Below are 16,741 nucleotides of genomic sequence, written 5' to 3' on the forward strand. Positions count from 1 at the left end.
ATATTAGATATTAGGTTCAGTTCATATAACTATTTGGTTTGCCTTGCTATTATAGTAGAGGAACATTGATGCTTTCATCTGTTCTTATCAGATAAAAATTTTGGTTTGTTTGTTAAAGGTTTTGGGTAAAGTAATTGGTGCTCAGGTCAACATGAACACACAGAAAATTCTCTGTTACTTAATGAGTCTCTATCTAATACATACATGAATATGAAAAGTTTGAAACAGATTGTTTCAAGATGAAGCTTATTGTATTACTATATTGCGATTTGCCACATATCACCTTAAGAAGTTAATATTTTCTTTATTTTTCAGAGAACAGATTTAAGAATTTGGAGAGGAGATAGCAGACATTCCATTTATGTTTTCCCACTTACTGTTAACTTATGATATATTCATTATAAATAATTTGATTGTGCAATAGAATTTACATTAAATGTAATATAATACCTTGTGATAAATGCTATTTGTTCTGTATCTTGGCTGTTTCTAAGAAAAAATATTTATCATTCTTGCTTATTTGGTAGCATAAGGTTACAATTATAGAAGCAAACTTAATGTCCCATCACATATGTCAATTTACTAAATAATATTATCTTCTAAAGATATGAAACAAAATCTTTCAAAAGTTGAAGAAATGACATTTAATATTAAAACTGAAATATTTTGCCAGTATTTACATTTTCATCAATGATTATTCTCCACTGTTCAGGAAACATTCTAAGCAAACCGACCATTTGAGTCTCTGGTCCTTTTTTAGGCTAATTTTTGTTTGCAGATAAACACAGTTAACTGTCTAATAGTGGCGACATCTAGATTCTCTTAATAAATGAAAAATTCCTTCATTGATGTATTGCTGAAAGTTCTCTATTAAAAACATCAGTATGTTAAAGAAAAGTTCATGAAATATGAAGTGCAGATTTTTGGTTCTTCTAAGACTTATAAACTTGGTTTTGCTTAATTATTTAATCAATCACTAGTTTCTTCCAAGGAGCAAAAATTGTTCTGGTCCTGTAGATTTTATGTCTACAGTGTATCCAGTGTTTCAAATCAACTTTTTTTAATGGGAACAACTATTCAGAAGTCCACTAGAAACTTTGTAAATTTATACAGCTCTTCTATGAGTAAAATGAGATGAGAGGTACATGTATATGTGCATGAGACAGCAACCAAACAGCACAAACCAGGATGTTGGTTTTCTCATTTGATTTATATTTTTTGTATTTTGTCATTTCTTGGCACTTGATAATCAACAATACAGTATGTGTTTTGGACATTGTTGAAGGCTGCACAGTGATCTCTAGTTCTTTACATCAATTTCATTTCGACTAGTGGATATTTGTCGGCTTGGCAATCATACAAACTCTTATTTAATAGAGTGCACATAGTGAAATGTCTCCATCTGCTTTACTGATCTTGACTAAATTCTATGTGGAAAGTCTTTTAAGATCAAGGTTGGTTTACTGCAGGTATAATGTAAATTTTCAATGATCCATGGCATGCATAATTATTCTATACACCAAATAAGGTCAACTTTCCTAAGTTATCTGAAAAACATATAAATGCGAAAAAAATGGCTTGGACCAATGTACCATTAAATTGAGGTCAATAAAGGATAAACCTTGCCAGACAGACATATACGACAAGCAATCATTCTATAAACTTCTAACCATTATGTATCTGTATGCAAGACATTTATGTCTTTCAACTAGTTCAGCAAAATAGACTCCACTCAAAAATATGAAACATACAAATGATTATAAACAAAGGCTAGAGGTTTCAACTTTGTATTAAACTATCCTGCAAGGCATTTTAAAACAGTTCTCAATCAAACATGATATTGTATATTTCGAAACTATGATGAGACCTTGATTTGGCAGACAAACTTTCAGGCTTTATTCCAGACAAACCAATTGGTGGGTAACAAATACATTTAGAACCTCCAAGGTATTCAAAGACCAACAACCCAGTAATTCCCCACTAGCCAAGTTGTTTAATTTAAGTTCTTTGTCTAAGTCACTAGCCTCTCTAGTAAAATTGAAAGGGGGCATAATTTCAGCTGGCTCAACCAATTAAAACTGACCTACACAATGTAAACAACAGTACTTAAAGCTATCAGCAACCCTACTGACATTAAAAATGTTTCATTCACATTTTTTACCAATACCAAGTTTGGGCCTACATTGCTGCATGCTTGATGTTACATGTTGACTAAGGAGTAGCTAATTCTTCCCTTTCATTGAAGCTAAGAAAACTTGATGAAAGTTTTCCTTGTACAAAACGTTTTGTAAGATTTTGTTTACATTTTTGGATTCAAAAAAACATTATAAATGCCTCAGACCAAATATAGAATAAAAGTTTGATGAAAGTTTTTACCCCATGTCTTTCTGAAAGACCAACAGACAATCATTTTGCTATGACCACACAGGTTAAAACCAAGTTTAGCTTTATGAGTATATCAATGTCCATGTAAATACAGAACCTCATATAAACAATGTAAACTTAAAATAATGTTCAAAGTGCAATGATGTATTAGATTCTTCAAATAGAAATAAAGACAACTCCACTCAATATATGTTTATTGGTACTCCAAATTCTATGAACCTAACACATACTGATAATAAGGAAAGGACTGTTTTTACTTATAATAAATGAAGAGGAAAGTTTGTGTTGGTCATTCAAAACATTTTCAGCAATTCAAAAGTAAAATGAAGAAAATAAATATGTTTCAAAAAACCTTTAAAGTGAACTGAATGAAAAGATAGCTGCTGGGGTTCTTTTTACATAAAATTTATCTGAATTTATTCCTGAATGTTAATGAATTAAAACTATTTTTTTCATATGATTTTTTGGTGAAATAAGTTGCTGGAACTTAGATTTTTATGCTGTTTTCATAAGACAGTTTTTCACCTGAGAACACTGAAACAGTCCTAGATCCTTCATCTTTCATAGATGCCATTTATAAAATGAAAATTGAGTAATATGAGTTAGCATGGTGTTATAATAATGAAAGCAACAAAAATCAACTAATGTGTACATCAACAAAACAACTAAATGAAAAACAAACAGTAGGAAAATTAGACAAATATTCAGTAAAACTGTAGTTCATTGCAACTAATAAATTTAGTGGATCATAAAAAGAAACATATGAAAATTCAAATGTGGTAGTGCATATTGGTGTTAACAGGAACTGCTGTTATCCTTAATAAACAGGGAATCACATTTCTCTAATTTTTGTGCTATTTTCACATTTCCTGACCGGTGTGAGAAAAATATTTCTCCTCACTAGTGAAAAATCTGTTCTCGGCAAATGATTAGTCGAAATTTGATTATGACGTCAAAATGTTTTGTTTTCTTCTCAATTTTCCTATTGTGACGTCATCAAAAAAGGAGACCTTGGCTGATGACGTCGCATTAAAAGAGCACAATTTTCTGAATTTTTTTGTAAAAGAACGATAAAAAGCATTAGAGAAACAGATTCCAACACTATAACTCGTGTATTACGATATTTCTCCACTCTCGACAGTTAAATTTTATTATTTAAAGGGCTCGGCAAGCCTCGCGCTTTAAATAATAAAATTTAACTGTCTCGAGTGGAGAAATATCGTAATACACTTGTTGCAGTGTAAGAATCTATATTTAGCTTGCAATTGGGAGATGAGAAAATTTCAAGCTGTTCATATAATAGTAATGTTAATTTTAAAATTAGTTAAAGGAATGATAAAAATATACATTCAAGTTTTCTATATAAAAAAAAACCAACAGATCAGCATTTGTTTTTCATTGCATATGTTTAAATGTTCAGTATTGGTTTTTTTTCAGGGACATTTCCCTTTCCTGAAAGTTTTTAAAGAGCTAAAATTTGGTCTTAACATCAATAAAACTTGAATTTGACCTTTTCTATTAACTGTTTTATCATTTGATAAACAGTTGGCTGATGATAATATAATGGGATTTTCTGTCTACTCGTTTGAACATGCCAACAAAACACGGAACACGTTTTTTGAAGGTCTTCACTTTCTCACTCAATGGAAGTTTGTTCCAATGGATTTCAAATTTTGAGGAAGGGGTCTAACTGTCTAACAATATCGTAACAGGAAATGATCAAATCAATAATGTACGATTGTCAGTAAAATGTTCTTTATCTTTTTTTTTGCATATCTTTGATTTGCATATGGCTTCAGATGTACAAATGGGTTTTGAGTGATATAATGTCAGAATTCTGCCAAAAAATTAACAAATAAGCAATTTGGACTTCTAAAAGTGAATGCAGAAGTTCTATGACTTATCATCTGGCTGTTATAACCAAGACATTCATGCATTGAATATTCTGCATCCAGAATGGATTTTGAATAAAGAATATATCTAGGCCCTTCATTTGTTATACAGGTAAACAATAATTTCCCCGTTAAATATTGGAATTATCAGTCAAATTTGATAAAATGGCATAATATTTTATAAGACAAAAGATAAAATGTAATTCACTCCATGACTTCAAAACATTTACAGACATGAACATTTTGATGCAGCAATTATTTCTATATCATAACATAGGAAGAAATGAAATACTAAGATTTCCAACAAAAATAAAAACAGATACAAAATGCTTCAGATCACTGTAACTGAAATCAAATTACAAAATTACAATTTCAAATGGTTGAATGACTGACATTAATTGAAAATATGCAAATCAATTAAAATAAGATTGAAATTTTCAATATGAATGATCTTTTGTAACTATGAAGGGTGTTGTTACAGTTGAATAAAAAATGAAACTATTGCAAAGTCAAGGAAAAAAGTACCGGTAATTGGTAAAAACACACATGTCCCATCACTTACATAATAACATCATGATAATTGGTTAAAGTTATGTCACATACAAAACAAATCATATCCCATAAAAAAAGGAAAATTTCAACATGATTTGACTGATTACCAAAGTTATTTTTAAACTTCTCAGTTTAAGTGGAACACACAAAAACTTTGTCTTATTGTATATAGTTAATGAAAAAGGACAACAACAAAAACTTTGTATAAATAAAATTTCTATGTTAGCTCAGCTAAACTTGTAATGAGTACAAATTTGTTTAAATAATTAACAATTGTATAAAAATTCAATTCTTAAGAAGAAAAAAACAAAAACAGGTTACTATGTAACTATCTTTATAATTTAAACAGTAAGGGGTCGTCTCAAAAGTTTACAAGAAATTTCTATACAACATATTGCTGGTTAGTATCACCTATAATTTCCATTTATATGGTTTCACATACACATGACAGGTTTTTAATGTCTTCCACTTTATTGGTTAAATCTTGCTTACAACAACAAAATTTTCTTAAACTTCTTTTTTTATAAAAGTTTCTAAAGTTTCTATTATTGATTAAATTTGTTAAGAAATAAGATGAAAAATTTTGAGACAATCCCTAAAATTTTCATGGTATAGTCAAACTTAACCATCATCACAGAAGTAATATTAACAACACTATTAAAATCTACAACAAATAAACAACTTAATCAAATTAAAATTCAGGATTGTTCCACTAAAACATTATAAAGTACCCAAGAAAGATCACCCTTACACTAGGAGTATACACTACTGTTTTCTAGAACCCATCTAAAATTTAATGGTATCTGAAAGGATCATTTTATAATACATATGATATTGTTTCATATCATGAAGTAACTAAATCAATGAAGATTTTTTAATGAGTAGCCCAGCATTAATGGGAAACATTTTTATGAATGATTTTGTGGTCTGGAAAACTTTTAATATGAATGAACGTGTGGTCCATTTCAAAGACCTTATAAAATCCTCATTCAGAAATAACAATTGTTATCTTTTCCTTTTGTCCATTAATTCTGACCTAGAAGACATGATATTTAAGACAAAAATCAACACTAGTGCATAATTTGTAAACACATCCAAACTTTGACCTGGAATTCTATAGTAGTACAACTCTTATAAACATATTTCTGTTGAACAATCAACAATGAAACAATTCTTTCCATTAAAACAACATTCAAAAACATTTCTATAAACATCTATTACACCTATTTCTCCTTGGATGACCTTGCCCATCAGTCTACGAATCAAGCTTAGCTAATTCACTGGTATAAATAGCTACACTCTCTGAATCATAGAGACAAAAATACACCTGTTTTATGGAGCTGCCCATGACTGATACGAAGTAGTTGTTGATTGCTCTTAATATGATCTGTGCTGCCGTCTGCTTGGGAAATCCAGCACTAAAAATAGATTAAGATAAAAATAAACATCCATTCACTGAGGTTTAACATGAAGATTTTTAAATATCAGAATTCAGCACAGCAAAAGCAAGATTTTTGAAATTTAAAAAATTCATACAAGAGATTGGAATCAGAAAACCAATTTTAATTAATTTTTAAATGATATTCAATACTGAAATTAACAATTTGTCCAAAAATCACATGTAATTTATAACTCAGTACTATTCAAGTCTTTTCAAGGATGTAAAACATGAAATTTCAAAATAATTATCCCTGTTGAAAATATAAGAACACACAAGGACAGAGCTACTGAAACCAACAAAAATGGTTATTTTGTAGTTTCTTTCTATTGCTCTTACCGTCCACTGCCGACAGAAGGGAAAGCGATACTTTTCAAATTCTTTTCATCCGCTAATTTAAAAGCATTATGTATTGTCTTTTCTAATAGTTGTTGGGCATTGTCAGTTTTCCATGTGGGTCCATGACTATGTATTACAAACTTGGCTGGGAAGTTGTGACCTGGGCATATAGCAGCTAACAAATAGAAAAGTTGTATTACATCCCTAGCAAAAGCACTATAACAGTATATTTTAATTCTCTAATTAGCAATACATTTACTCAGAAGCAGATATTTGTTTGATTTTGATTTCAACATTTATTTTTGACCAAAACAAAGTAGTTAATTTTTTTTATCTTAAAACAGATAAAAAAATTTTTTTTTAAATAACACGAAAATGCAATTGAAGCAAAATATCTGCTGCTGAAGATACAATAACACTGCTAATTACAGAAATTATATGTAAACCATATACCAGATATCTGTCAATCTTTTTATGCTTTGAAATAAAACAAAGGGCTACACCAATTACTGCAAGATGTGACTGCAGAGTCTAAACAAGGAGAAGCTAATAAGAATAGCATTTTAAAGCAATTTTGTATACAGGTACTTTCTTGACAAAGGCAAAAAGTCCCTTAAGGGCATACGATACAGTAACAGGGGAGGTAACCGTAATGACGTTGCTAACGTAGAATGTTATTTTCGCGACGTCTAACCATGACATATCGGGAAAAGATGCATTTTCGACTGAGTTTTATCTTTCAAACTGATTTAAATTGAAAACAAGTGCATGGACCCCTATTTTTTAAACAACAGTTTGTTTCATTTTGCAGGGAGATTAAGTGGACCGAACTTTCTAAAACTGTAAATAGTGCAATTTTTTTTAATTTTCATAATTAATACAGCAAAAAAATACGTTTTTTTCTCAATTCATGACCATTTGATAAATATGACTTATTTTGAATAAAAAATGCATAAATTTTTAGGATACTTGAAAATACTGAAATTACAAATTATTTAACAAAAAAAAATGTGTTTAGCTTATTAAACAAAAAAGTTATGGATTTCTTTCGAAAGGAAAAATACGGCCAGAAATCTGATCTTTTAGCAAATATACAAAATTTCGACCTCAATTAACTCAAAAAGTAGCACATATGTTTTTTTTACATATTTGATTAAGTCAGGCAAAAATTAACCTATATGGAAATTTTCATCAATCTGTAAATACAGGATCAAAACTGTATCGTATGCCCTTAAATCAAGAGGACAAAGTTAATTCCATCTTATCTGACAGCTACAGCACCATACCATTAATATAATTTATGAAGCATTAAAAGATTGACAGATATGCATGCAAAAATGACAACCAACAATCCTATGTCATAATGAAAAGTATGTTGCCTTTAAATTTATGTTATTAAAGCTGATATTTGGGGTAAATACTATCACATCCCAAACTTCTTTACACAAGTCCAAATGCGTCACACAAAAGTTTGAATATTTTCCCTCTTGAAGTCAACACAATCATTATGATACAGCAAAACTGGTTGTCATAGAAAGAAACATAAAATAAACGACTTACTTTCCACTACTAATAGATGGAATTGCAATAGACTTGATATTTTTTTCATCTGCCAATGCTAAAACATTCTTGGTAGCCTTCTCTAACAATTGTTGTGAATTATTAGCGCCCCATGTTGGACTATTTACGTGTATGACAAATTTTGCTGGGAAATTATGTCCAGAACAAATGGCAGCTGAAATGATTTAACTAGTTGAGTTACTACCCTACTATAAATATGTTTTTATATAAAGTGAATGTTCCATGTATTCAACACAATTTTGCAACTTTAGTAGTATATGAAATTTAACAATATCGATACCAAATTCCTTGTTTAGGAAAAGCAATACAATCTAGATGAACTTGAAAAGAAATTACAGAGATATAATTTTATGTACAAATAATGATATATCAATTGAAAAAAAACTTAATTGTTGTTTTTACATATTGATAGTTCTGAAAGGCTTCAAAAGAGGGTTTTAAATCTTTATGTTCTTCCATGCATCATTTTGCTGGATCCTCGTAGTTTAAAAGAGAATTAAAATCATCTTCTAAATAATAACTCTGAATAAATCATCACTCAGTTTGAATCAGGATAGAAACTCTTGGCACAGCTTCGCTTGCTATCTGTTTCTTAGCCTTGTACAAATGAAATTTATATTTTGAGACAAAAAATTCTTATTCTATATTTCACATTTCATTATGTTATGTTATTTTTTGTTCACACTTAGGTACTGTTTAATTTTGATAATAAATGATTGAGAGTGGAAATCAGTAGCCCTTTTCAAAAAAAAATCTTAAGTGTAAAATTTATTGAAGTCTAAAATATTCCTTAACAATTTAACTAAATATTCTTATCATAAGAGTAATTTTAGACTGAAGATTTTTTGTCAAAAGGGCTACAGGAATGTGTCAAAGAAACAAAATGACTGATTCACAAACAAATAAGAAATTAAGATACATGTATTATTCTTTTTGAAATACCATTTAACTCTCAAGGCCCATAGAATGCTAAGAGCATTCCACCTCTAATATTTTCTTGGATTAACTATAAAAACCTACCACCAGCAGTATCTAGTGCACCATGAGATTTGTACAACTCATCTACTTCTTTTCTGAATTCTTTTCCTCCTGCCTTCTCTATTGCGGATCCTACTTCTCCACCCATATAAAATGAAGAACTGGTTGGATGTACAATTACATCAGCTGCTATTTTAACTAAATCACCTTGGATGACGGTCATCTGTAAAATACATGGCTTCTTTGTAAGGTAAGTACATCATATATCAAATTTGTAATAAAACAATTGTTTAACTTCAGTATAAATCAGTCATACCACATCTTCTTATATTTAATTATTCACTGACAATGCACATTTTTGCGTCTCAAAATGACAATGACTCATTGACAAGGATCATATATTTTATAGTATACAGTAGATGCTGCATACATTAACTTTGTTGAAACTTTAATTTGTAAACCTTAGCAAAAATCATAGATAATAAATTAAAAGTATAGCCTTTTTTTCTAAATAAAGAACATAAGATACAAATGTTTATTATTTCATTGAAAATTCCTTTTCAAGTCTGATTAAGATGTAATGTATAACTGTAACCTTATCAAGGCTACTCATGCTACTGGCTACTATTTGTTATCCTATTACATTTACCTTTGAATCTAAATTTAAGTCTTACTTCTTTATTGCTAGGCATTTTAATTAGTCATGACGAACGTTGGTTGCTAGCAGGCATAATTATTCATGTTGTAAACCGTAATATAATGGATTAAATATGACTCCATTTGGATGAAAAAGAAAACAGGTTTGTAAAATAATCACTTCAACAAAAAATAAAAAAATAAACTGGCAACAAAATAATATGCTTGTCTGACAACAAAGAAAAAATGTACAAACATAGCTTAACGAGGAAACAGCTTTAAAATATTTGATAAATATTTTACAACAGAATGAATACCTTTTGTCCCAAGAAGAGTTTTTTCTCTGAGAGAATAGTAAATCCGCCTGCTGATGTTGCGGCTACTGCTTCAGCTGATGGTGCAAAGCCCTGTAGTATAAAAATCATTGTTGAAAAGAACTTAACATTGCATATTAATGATATAAATGCAGCTCAGCATTTCCTTTCATTTCAAAAACAAATTTGACTAATGAGTCTAATTATCATGACAAATATTGAAACATTTTAAAAAGATTAATAAACATGGTAGCATATACTGGTATATATCAATGGTTTTTATTACCAAGGAAACTTATTTCTTTTTTAATTTGTCACTTTTAAAGGTTCTCTTTTTAAGGTAATCTAGAAATATAACCAAAACAGTTCCTGGTACACTGAGAGACTATTCAAACCACACAGGTTCAATGACTGGAACTAAAAATATTGTCACTTGAAACTTCTATTGCAAAGGTTACCTAATACAGGACAACATTTCAGTCTTTTACAACCCTTAATCGCAGTTCACATTACCCTCCTTTATACCAAGAACAGGTAGCTAAGATTTTGATCACGATTCTACCTTAAGATGATTTTGAATCTTTTAGCATTTTCTGTTGTTGTTTTCTAGATGTATGCCAACTTTTTGATTGGTTGCATTATATTTGTTTGTTTCTATTTTTACCTTTGCTGGTTTAGGAGCTTTTGTTGCTTTCCCTATTTTTACCTTTGCTGGTTTAGGAGCTTTTATTGCTTAGTCAGGTTTGCCTTTAGAAGATGGTTGCTTTAATGATATATTGTATCTTTTCTTTTGCTTTGATTTGTTTTGTTTTATTTTCACCTTTACTGGTTTAGGAGCTTTTGTTTCTTCCCCTATTTTTACCTTTGCTGGTTTGGGTGCTTTAGTTGCTTTCCCTATTTTTACCTTTGCTGGTTTAGGAGCTTTAGTTGCTTTCCCTATTTTTACCTTTGCTGGTTTAGGTGCTTTAATAGTTTTCCTTATTTTTACCTTTGCTGGTTTAGGTGCTTTAGTTGCTTTCCCTATTTTTACCTTTGCTGGTTTAGGTGCTTTAATAGTTTTCCCTATTCTAACCTTTGCTGGTTTAGTTGCTTTAGTTGCTTTCCCTATGTTTACCTTTGCTGGTTTAGGTGCTTTAGTTGCTTTCCCTATTTTTACCTTTGCTGGTTTAGGAGCTTTTGTTGCTTTCCCTATTTTTACCTTTGCTGGTTTAGGAGCTTTTGTTGCTTTCCCTATTTTTACCTTTGCTGGTTTATGTGCTTTAGTTGCTTTCCCTATGTTTACCTTTGCTGGTTTAGGTGCTTTAGTTGCTTTCCCTATTTTTACCTTTGCTGGTTTAGGAGCTTTTGTTGCTTTCCCTATTTTTACCTTTGCTGGTTTAGGAGCTTTTGTTGCTTTCCCTATTTTTACCTTTGCTGGTTTAGGTGCTTTTGTTGCTTTCCCTATTTTTACCTTTGCTGGTTTAGGTGCTTTAGTTGCTTTCCCTATTTTTACCTTTGCTGGTTTAGGCGCTTTAGTTGCTTTCCCTATTCTAACCTTTGCTGGTTTAGTTGCTTTAGTTGCTTTCCCTGTGTTTACCTTTGCTGGTTTAGGTGCTTTAGTTGCTTTCCCTACTTTTACCTTTGCTGGTTTAGGAGCTTTTGTTGCTTTCCCTATTTTTACCTTTGCTGGTTTAGGAGCTTTTGTTGCTTTCCCTATTTTTACCTTTGCTGGTTTATGTGCTTTAGTTGCTTTCCCTATGTTTACCTTTGCTGGTTTAGGTGCTTTAGTTGCTTTCCCTATTTTTACCTTTGCTGGTTTAGGAGCTTTTGTTGCTTTCCCTATTCTTACCTTTGCTGGTTTAGGAGCTTTTGTTGCTTTCCCTATTTTTACCTTTGCTGGTTTAGGTGCTTTTGTTGCTTTCCCTATTTTTACCTTTGCTGGTTTATGAGCTTTAGTTTCTTCCCCTATTTTTACCTTTGCTAGTTTAGGAGCTTTAGTTGCTTTCCCTATTTTTACCTTTGATTGTTTAGGAGCTTTTGTTGCTTTCCCTATTTTTACCTTAGCTTGTTTAGGTGCTTTAGTTGCTTTCCCTATTTTTACCTTTGCTGGTTTGGGAGCTTTAGTTGCTTTCCCTATTTTTACCTTTGCTGGTTTAGGAGCTTTTGTTTCTTCCCCTATTTTTACCTTTGCTAGTTTAGGAGCTTTAGTTGCTTTCCCTATTTTTACCTTTGATTGTTTAGGAGCTTTTGTTGCTTTCCCTATTTTTACCTTAGCTTGTTTAGGTGCTTTAGTTGCTTTCCCTATTTTTACCTTAGCTTGTTTAGGTGCTTTAGTTTCTTCCCCTATTTTTACCTTTGCTAGTTTAGGAGCTTTAGTTGCTTTCCCTATTTTTACCTTTGCTGGTTTAGGAGCTTTTGTTTCTTCCCCTATTTTTACCTTTGCTGGTTTATGTGCTTTAGTTGCTTACCCTATGTTTACCTTTGCTGGTTTAGGTGCTTTAGTTGCTTTCCCTATTTTTACCTTTGCTGGTTTTGGTGCTTTAGATGCTTTCCCTATTTTTACCTTTGCTGGTTTTGGTGCTTTAGTTGCTTTCCCTATTTTTACCTTTGCTGGTTTAGGTGCTTTAGTTGCTTTCCCTATTTTTACCTTTGCTGGTTTTGGTGCTTTAGTTGCTTTCTCTATTTTTACCTTTGCTGGTTTAGGTGCTTTAGTTGCTTTCCCTATTTTTACCTTTGCTGGTTTTGGTGCTTTAGTTGCTTTCCCTATTTTTACCTTTGCTGGTTTAGGTGCTTTAGTTGCTTTCCCTATTTTTACCTTTGCTGGTTTAGGTGCTTTAGTTGCTTTCCCTATTTTTACCTTTGCTGGTTTAGGTGCTTTAGTTGCTTTCCCTATTTTTACCTTTGCTGGTTTAGGTGCTTTAGTTGCTTTCCCTATTTTTACCTTTGCTGGTTTAGGTGCTTTAGTTGCTTTCCCTATTTTTACCTTTGCTGGTTTAGGTGCTTTAGTTGCTTTCCCTGCTTTGCCTTTAGCAGCAGGAGGTGATGGTGGAGTAGCTGATGCTTTAGCTTTTGCTTTAGTTTTTGTTGGGGTTGCTGCCACAGGTTTAGGTAGAACATTCTGGAACTTTGGTCCTTTTCTTCTTGTCAACAATTCTGGATGAATATGAGGTAACACACCTCCACTTGAAATTGTTACACCCTTCAGTAACTACAATATATATGTACATTTCAATACTGTAAATTCAAATATTATTGCAAGGTTTTTATTTTTGCGTAAAATGCGACAAAGTTGTAAACGCAATAATTTAAACTCGCATTTGGAAATATTTCATATGAATGAAACAGGATTTTTCTCAAAAACGTAATAATTAAAATCGCATTTAAGTGTAAAATGACAAAATCGCAATAATAAATGCACGCAATAATTTCTGAATTTACATTATATTTATATTTCCTAAACATAAAATTTAATATTTCCTGTATTTAAGATCAATTATTTTGTTTTCATGTGGATTTAAGGTGGAGTAGCATTTGTAAGAAGTATGTGCAACATAAACATGGTAAAATAAAAACTTCTATGAAATATTGCATTTTATATCATTATTCATTTTGTTGGCTTTTATGAAAGTTTAAACTATCTTCATTCTCTTCAAAACTTAATTAAGTTGAAAATGGAAGGGATAGCTTTACATATATTCATGGAACGAAAGAACTTTCATTAGTTTAAATCATCAGGTAACTTTCAAGTGAATTTGTGGTTCGCAATAATAAAATTCTGGGATCAAAATTGAATTAAATCATACAGATAAATTTGAAAAAAAAACCATTCAGTTAAAAATGAATTTTCCGGGTTTTTACAACAAACATTTGTATGCAATTATAATGTTAAGCCAAAATTTAGCAGAAATTAAGTTTTTATTTAAAACACAACATGCATTTATGAAGAAATCAGTAATATTATTGGTAACAGATGATTTTTGGTCATAAAATCAGTATGGCATTTCAAATCAAAGGGCTACCCTATTAATTGAATGTTAAATAATTTTATATAGTTGACTGTAAACATTAAATTGTGACATACCCTATTTAATTCTTCATCATTAGCCACTGCTAGAAGAATATGTCGAGGAGTTACACGAGCCCTTTTATTATCTCTAGCTGCATTTCCTGCCAACTCTAATATCTCAGCTGAAATAATATATGATAAATATGAATATTTATGGCCATAATAGATATAAATCAAATTTCTACATATATTCCATAAATCAACCATTGTTTGGAAAATAACAGTTACAATTTACTAAATGTCAGAATGTTTTACTAGTTTTCTTACCGACAGTGTATTATACAATAAACCAAAGGATACAAAACAATTTCAATAGTTCTGCAATATTTCTTTTCAATTTTAGCGTCACAGCGTAGAGTAGATACCACTTATAAACTATTATCGGACCACAGATGAATTATCACGTTGTGATTGGTTAAATGCCGTCACATAGTGACCCCCTATGGGGTTAGTAAGTTTCATATGGGGTTCATGACGTGTTAATGGCGAAGTCATCTATATCACTTATAAACTAATAACTTTAAAAAACAAATGATGTTAATTCCACTTTTGTCGACTATCTTCTTTTAAGTGTAGAAATCAGTAAAAATATCTCAGAGGTGGGATGAGTTTACAGTTGGACAAGAATGTGTCAAGGAGTTACATCATGTACATGGGGAAGTTTGAAAAGAATCATAAGATACATGATTACCTGTAAGTGAGACAAGTTCTCAGTTTCTATAACATATAAAAAAAAAAGATATTGTATGATTGCCAATGAGACAACTGTCTACAATAGACGTATTTACATTTGTATGCAAATTTGTCCGCCATTACATAACATCACACAGGTTCCCGTATACTTTGACTTCATAATTTAAAACATATGACGTCACAACTAAAAAGTGATTGTTGCTTGACGTCAAAAGGTTATTCGGAGGTGATGTTAGGTCATTCGGAGGCAAGATACAGCTAAATACCAAAAGTGTAAATACGTTTATAAACCAAATGACACAGAAATTAACAACTATAGGTAAACGTAAGGCCTTCAACAATGATCAAAGCCCATACCGCATAGTCAGCTATAAAAGCCCTGAAATTAGTCAAGAATTGTATTTTGATTGATTGGTGTAATATTGTTCATAATTAATTGTAGGACAACATTTGCATTTTATTGCAAGATGGGGCAAATTAGAGAAAAGTCATTTAAACCTAATACATATTTCCGATAAAATGAGTTGGACAAGTTGTCCATGAATCCAGGTAAGTTTGCACAAAACATGTTTGCCCCCTACACATTTGCATCCAAAGTCTGTTCGCAACCTTTTTATTCGTTTTGTGTTGGAAAATTTTATAATAGCGTTTTAGTAAGTGTATTGCTATAAATGTTTTTTTTCATTGTTTTAGTACAAAGTGAGAATACCCAACTTTGCATTCCAGCAATTAGTCTCCAATGTAACAATAATATTTTCATTATTGTTACATTTCCATGTAACCGTAGCCAGTGCCTATAATTTTTGATTATACATTTTCTATCATATATATATTATTATTATATAGGTGTTTGTAGTCCTTAGGCTGTGAGGGGCATTTGACAGTTGGATAATTAAAATTTATGCTTTGTCATGAAATATTAAATGTGTGCAGTACCAGTTAGATACTCTATGACTGCTGCCAAATAGACTGGAGCTCCAGAACCGATACGGAAATGATGTGTCACTCCCTTCAGGTACCGGCGCATCCTTGCAACTGGAAACAAAACACCTGCTTTCGCAGATTGCGATGTTATCTTTTTCTTCTTTGCACCGCGTGCGGACATATTTATGCTTTATAATTGACCTACAAATGCTGACATATACAATTATATTGTGTTGACACCGTAAACTTATTTGCAAGATCAGGCGAAGCTTGGCATCGACTTGCTTATTGGTCCTAAATTCAACTTCCGGGTGGATCCTAAATTGGGACGAAAGCTCCGAACAGCAAAGATTAAAACGCGGGTTATTTAAATTTATCTGATTACCAGCCTCGCGTTGCCTATAAAAAAAATTAACTCATAAGGGAACGACCATTTAACATCAAGGGGAATTGTATGGGTTTTCCAAAACAAACAAAATATTCTAGCTGATCCCCATTTTTTTATGGAGAGAAAAACTTGAATATGATTAAGCCAGAGACATAGACTAACACCTGAGACTACTATAACACATGTGTTATAGTAGTCTCAGCTAACACAGAACAACTTAACTTGACCACTGAACCATGAAAATGAAGTAAAAGTCAGATGAGACCTGCCAGTTGAAAATGCCCACCTTACACTGGTCGTTTCATACAACAAATCATATGCAACTATTACAGTCATAATCACGTTCGATAACTCTGCATGTGACTGGTTCAATTAGGATTTTTATACTGGTTACCTGATGAATTATTTAATGAAAATTTAAAAATATATTTAGTGCACCTCGGTTTATATCCATTCGATGTCTTCTTTTATGAATATAAAATAGTATTGCAAAGAATTTCATTGATAATCGGACAACACTAACCGGCATAGGTATTGTCAAAACATGCATCTACATGGGTATTGTCAAAACTTACA

The 16,741-nt window shown here is 31.3% G+C and overlaps 2 protein-coding genes across 3 annotated transcripts in view; one reads left to right on the forward strand and one right to left on the reverse strand.

Moving 5' to 3' along the window:
• Window positions 1–461, forward strand: part of LOC134726622 (heterogeneous nuclear ribonucleoprotein D-like) — a 39,262-nt gene extending 38,801 nt beyond the window's left edge. The window contains exon 14 of the mRNA XM_063591034.1: window positions 316–461. Coding sequence (XP_063447104.1) covers window positions 316–347 — 32 coding nt within the window. The 3' untranslated portion in view covers window positions 348–461. The remainder of the gene's footprint in view (window positions 1–315) is intronic.
• A 4,362-nt stretch (window positions 462–4,823) lies between these two features.
• LOC134725672 (core histone macro-H2A.1-like) lies at window positions 4,824–16,092 on the reverse strand. Of its 2 annotated transcripts, none has more exons than XM_063589686.1 (7): window positions 15,790–16,092; window positions 14,176–14,282; window positions 13,078–13,302; window positions 10,119–10,208; window positions 9,208–9,388; window positions 6,607–6,781; window positions 4,824–6,247 (listed from the first exon to the last, which is right to left on the reverse strand). In XM_063589686.1, the coding sequence occupies exons 1-7, from the start codon at window positions 15,956–15,958 to the stop codon at window positions 6,085–6,087; spliced, it is 1,110 nt and encodes a 369-aa protein (XP_063445756.1). In that variant the 5' UTR covers window positions 15,959–16,092; the 3' UTR covers window positions 4,824–6,084. The 2 variants fall into 2 exon arrangements, with proteins under 2 accessions (XP_063445756.1, XP_063445755.1); XM_063589685.1 differs by lacking the exon at window positions 6,607–6,781 and adding an exon at window positions 8,167–8,341.
• Window positions 16,093–16,741: the final 649 nt, after the last annotated feature.

The sequence above is a fragment of the Mytilus trossulus genome, chromosome 7 (genome assembly GCF_036588685.1).
Source record: "Mytilus trossulus isolate FHL-02 chromosome 7, PNRI_Mtr1.1.1.hap1, whole genome shotgun sequence".
In the NCBI taxonomy this organism is placed as follows: Eukaryota; Metazoa; Mollusca; class Bivalvia; order Mytilida; family Mytilidae; genus Mytilus; species Mytilus trossulus.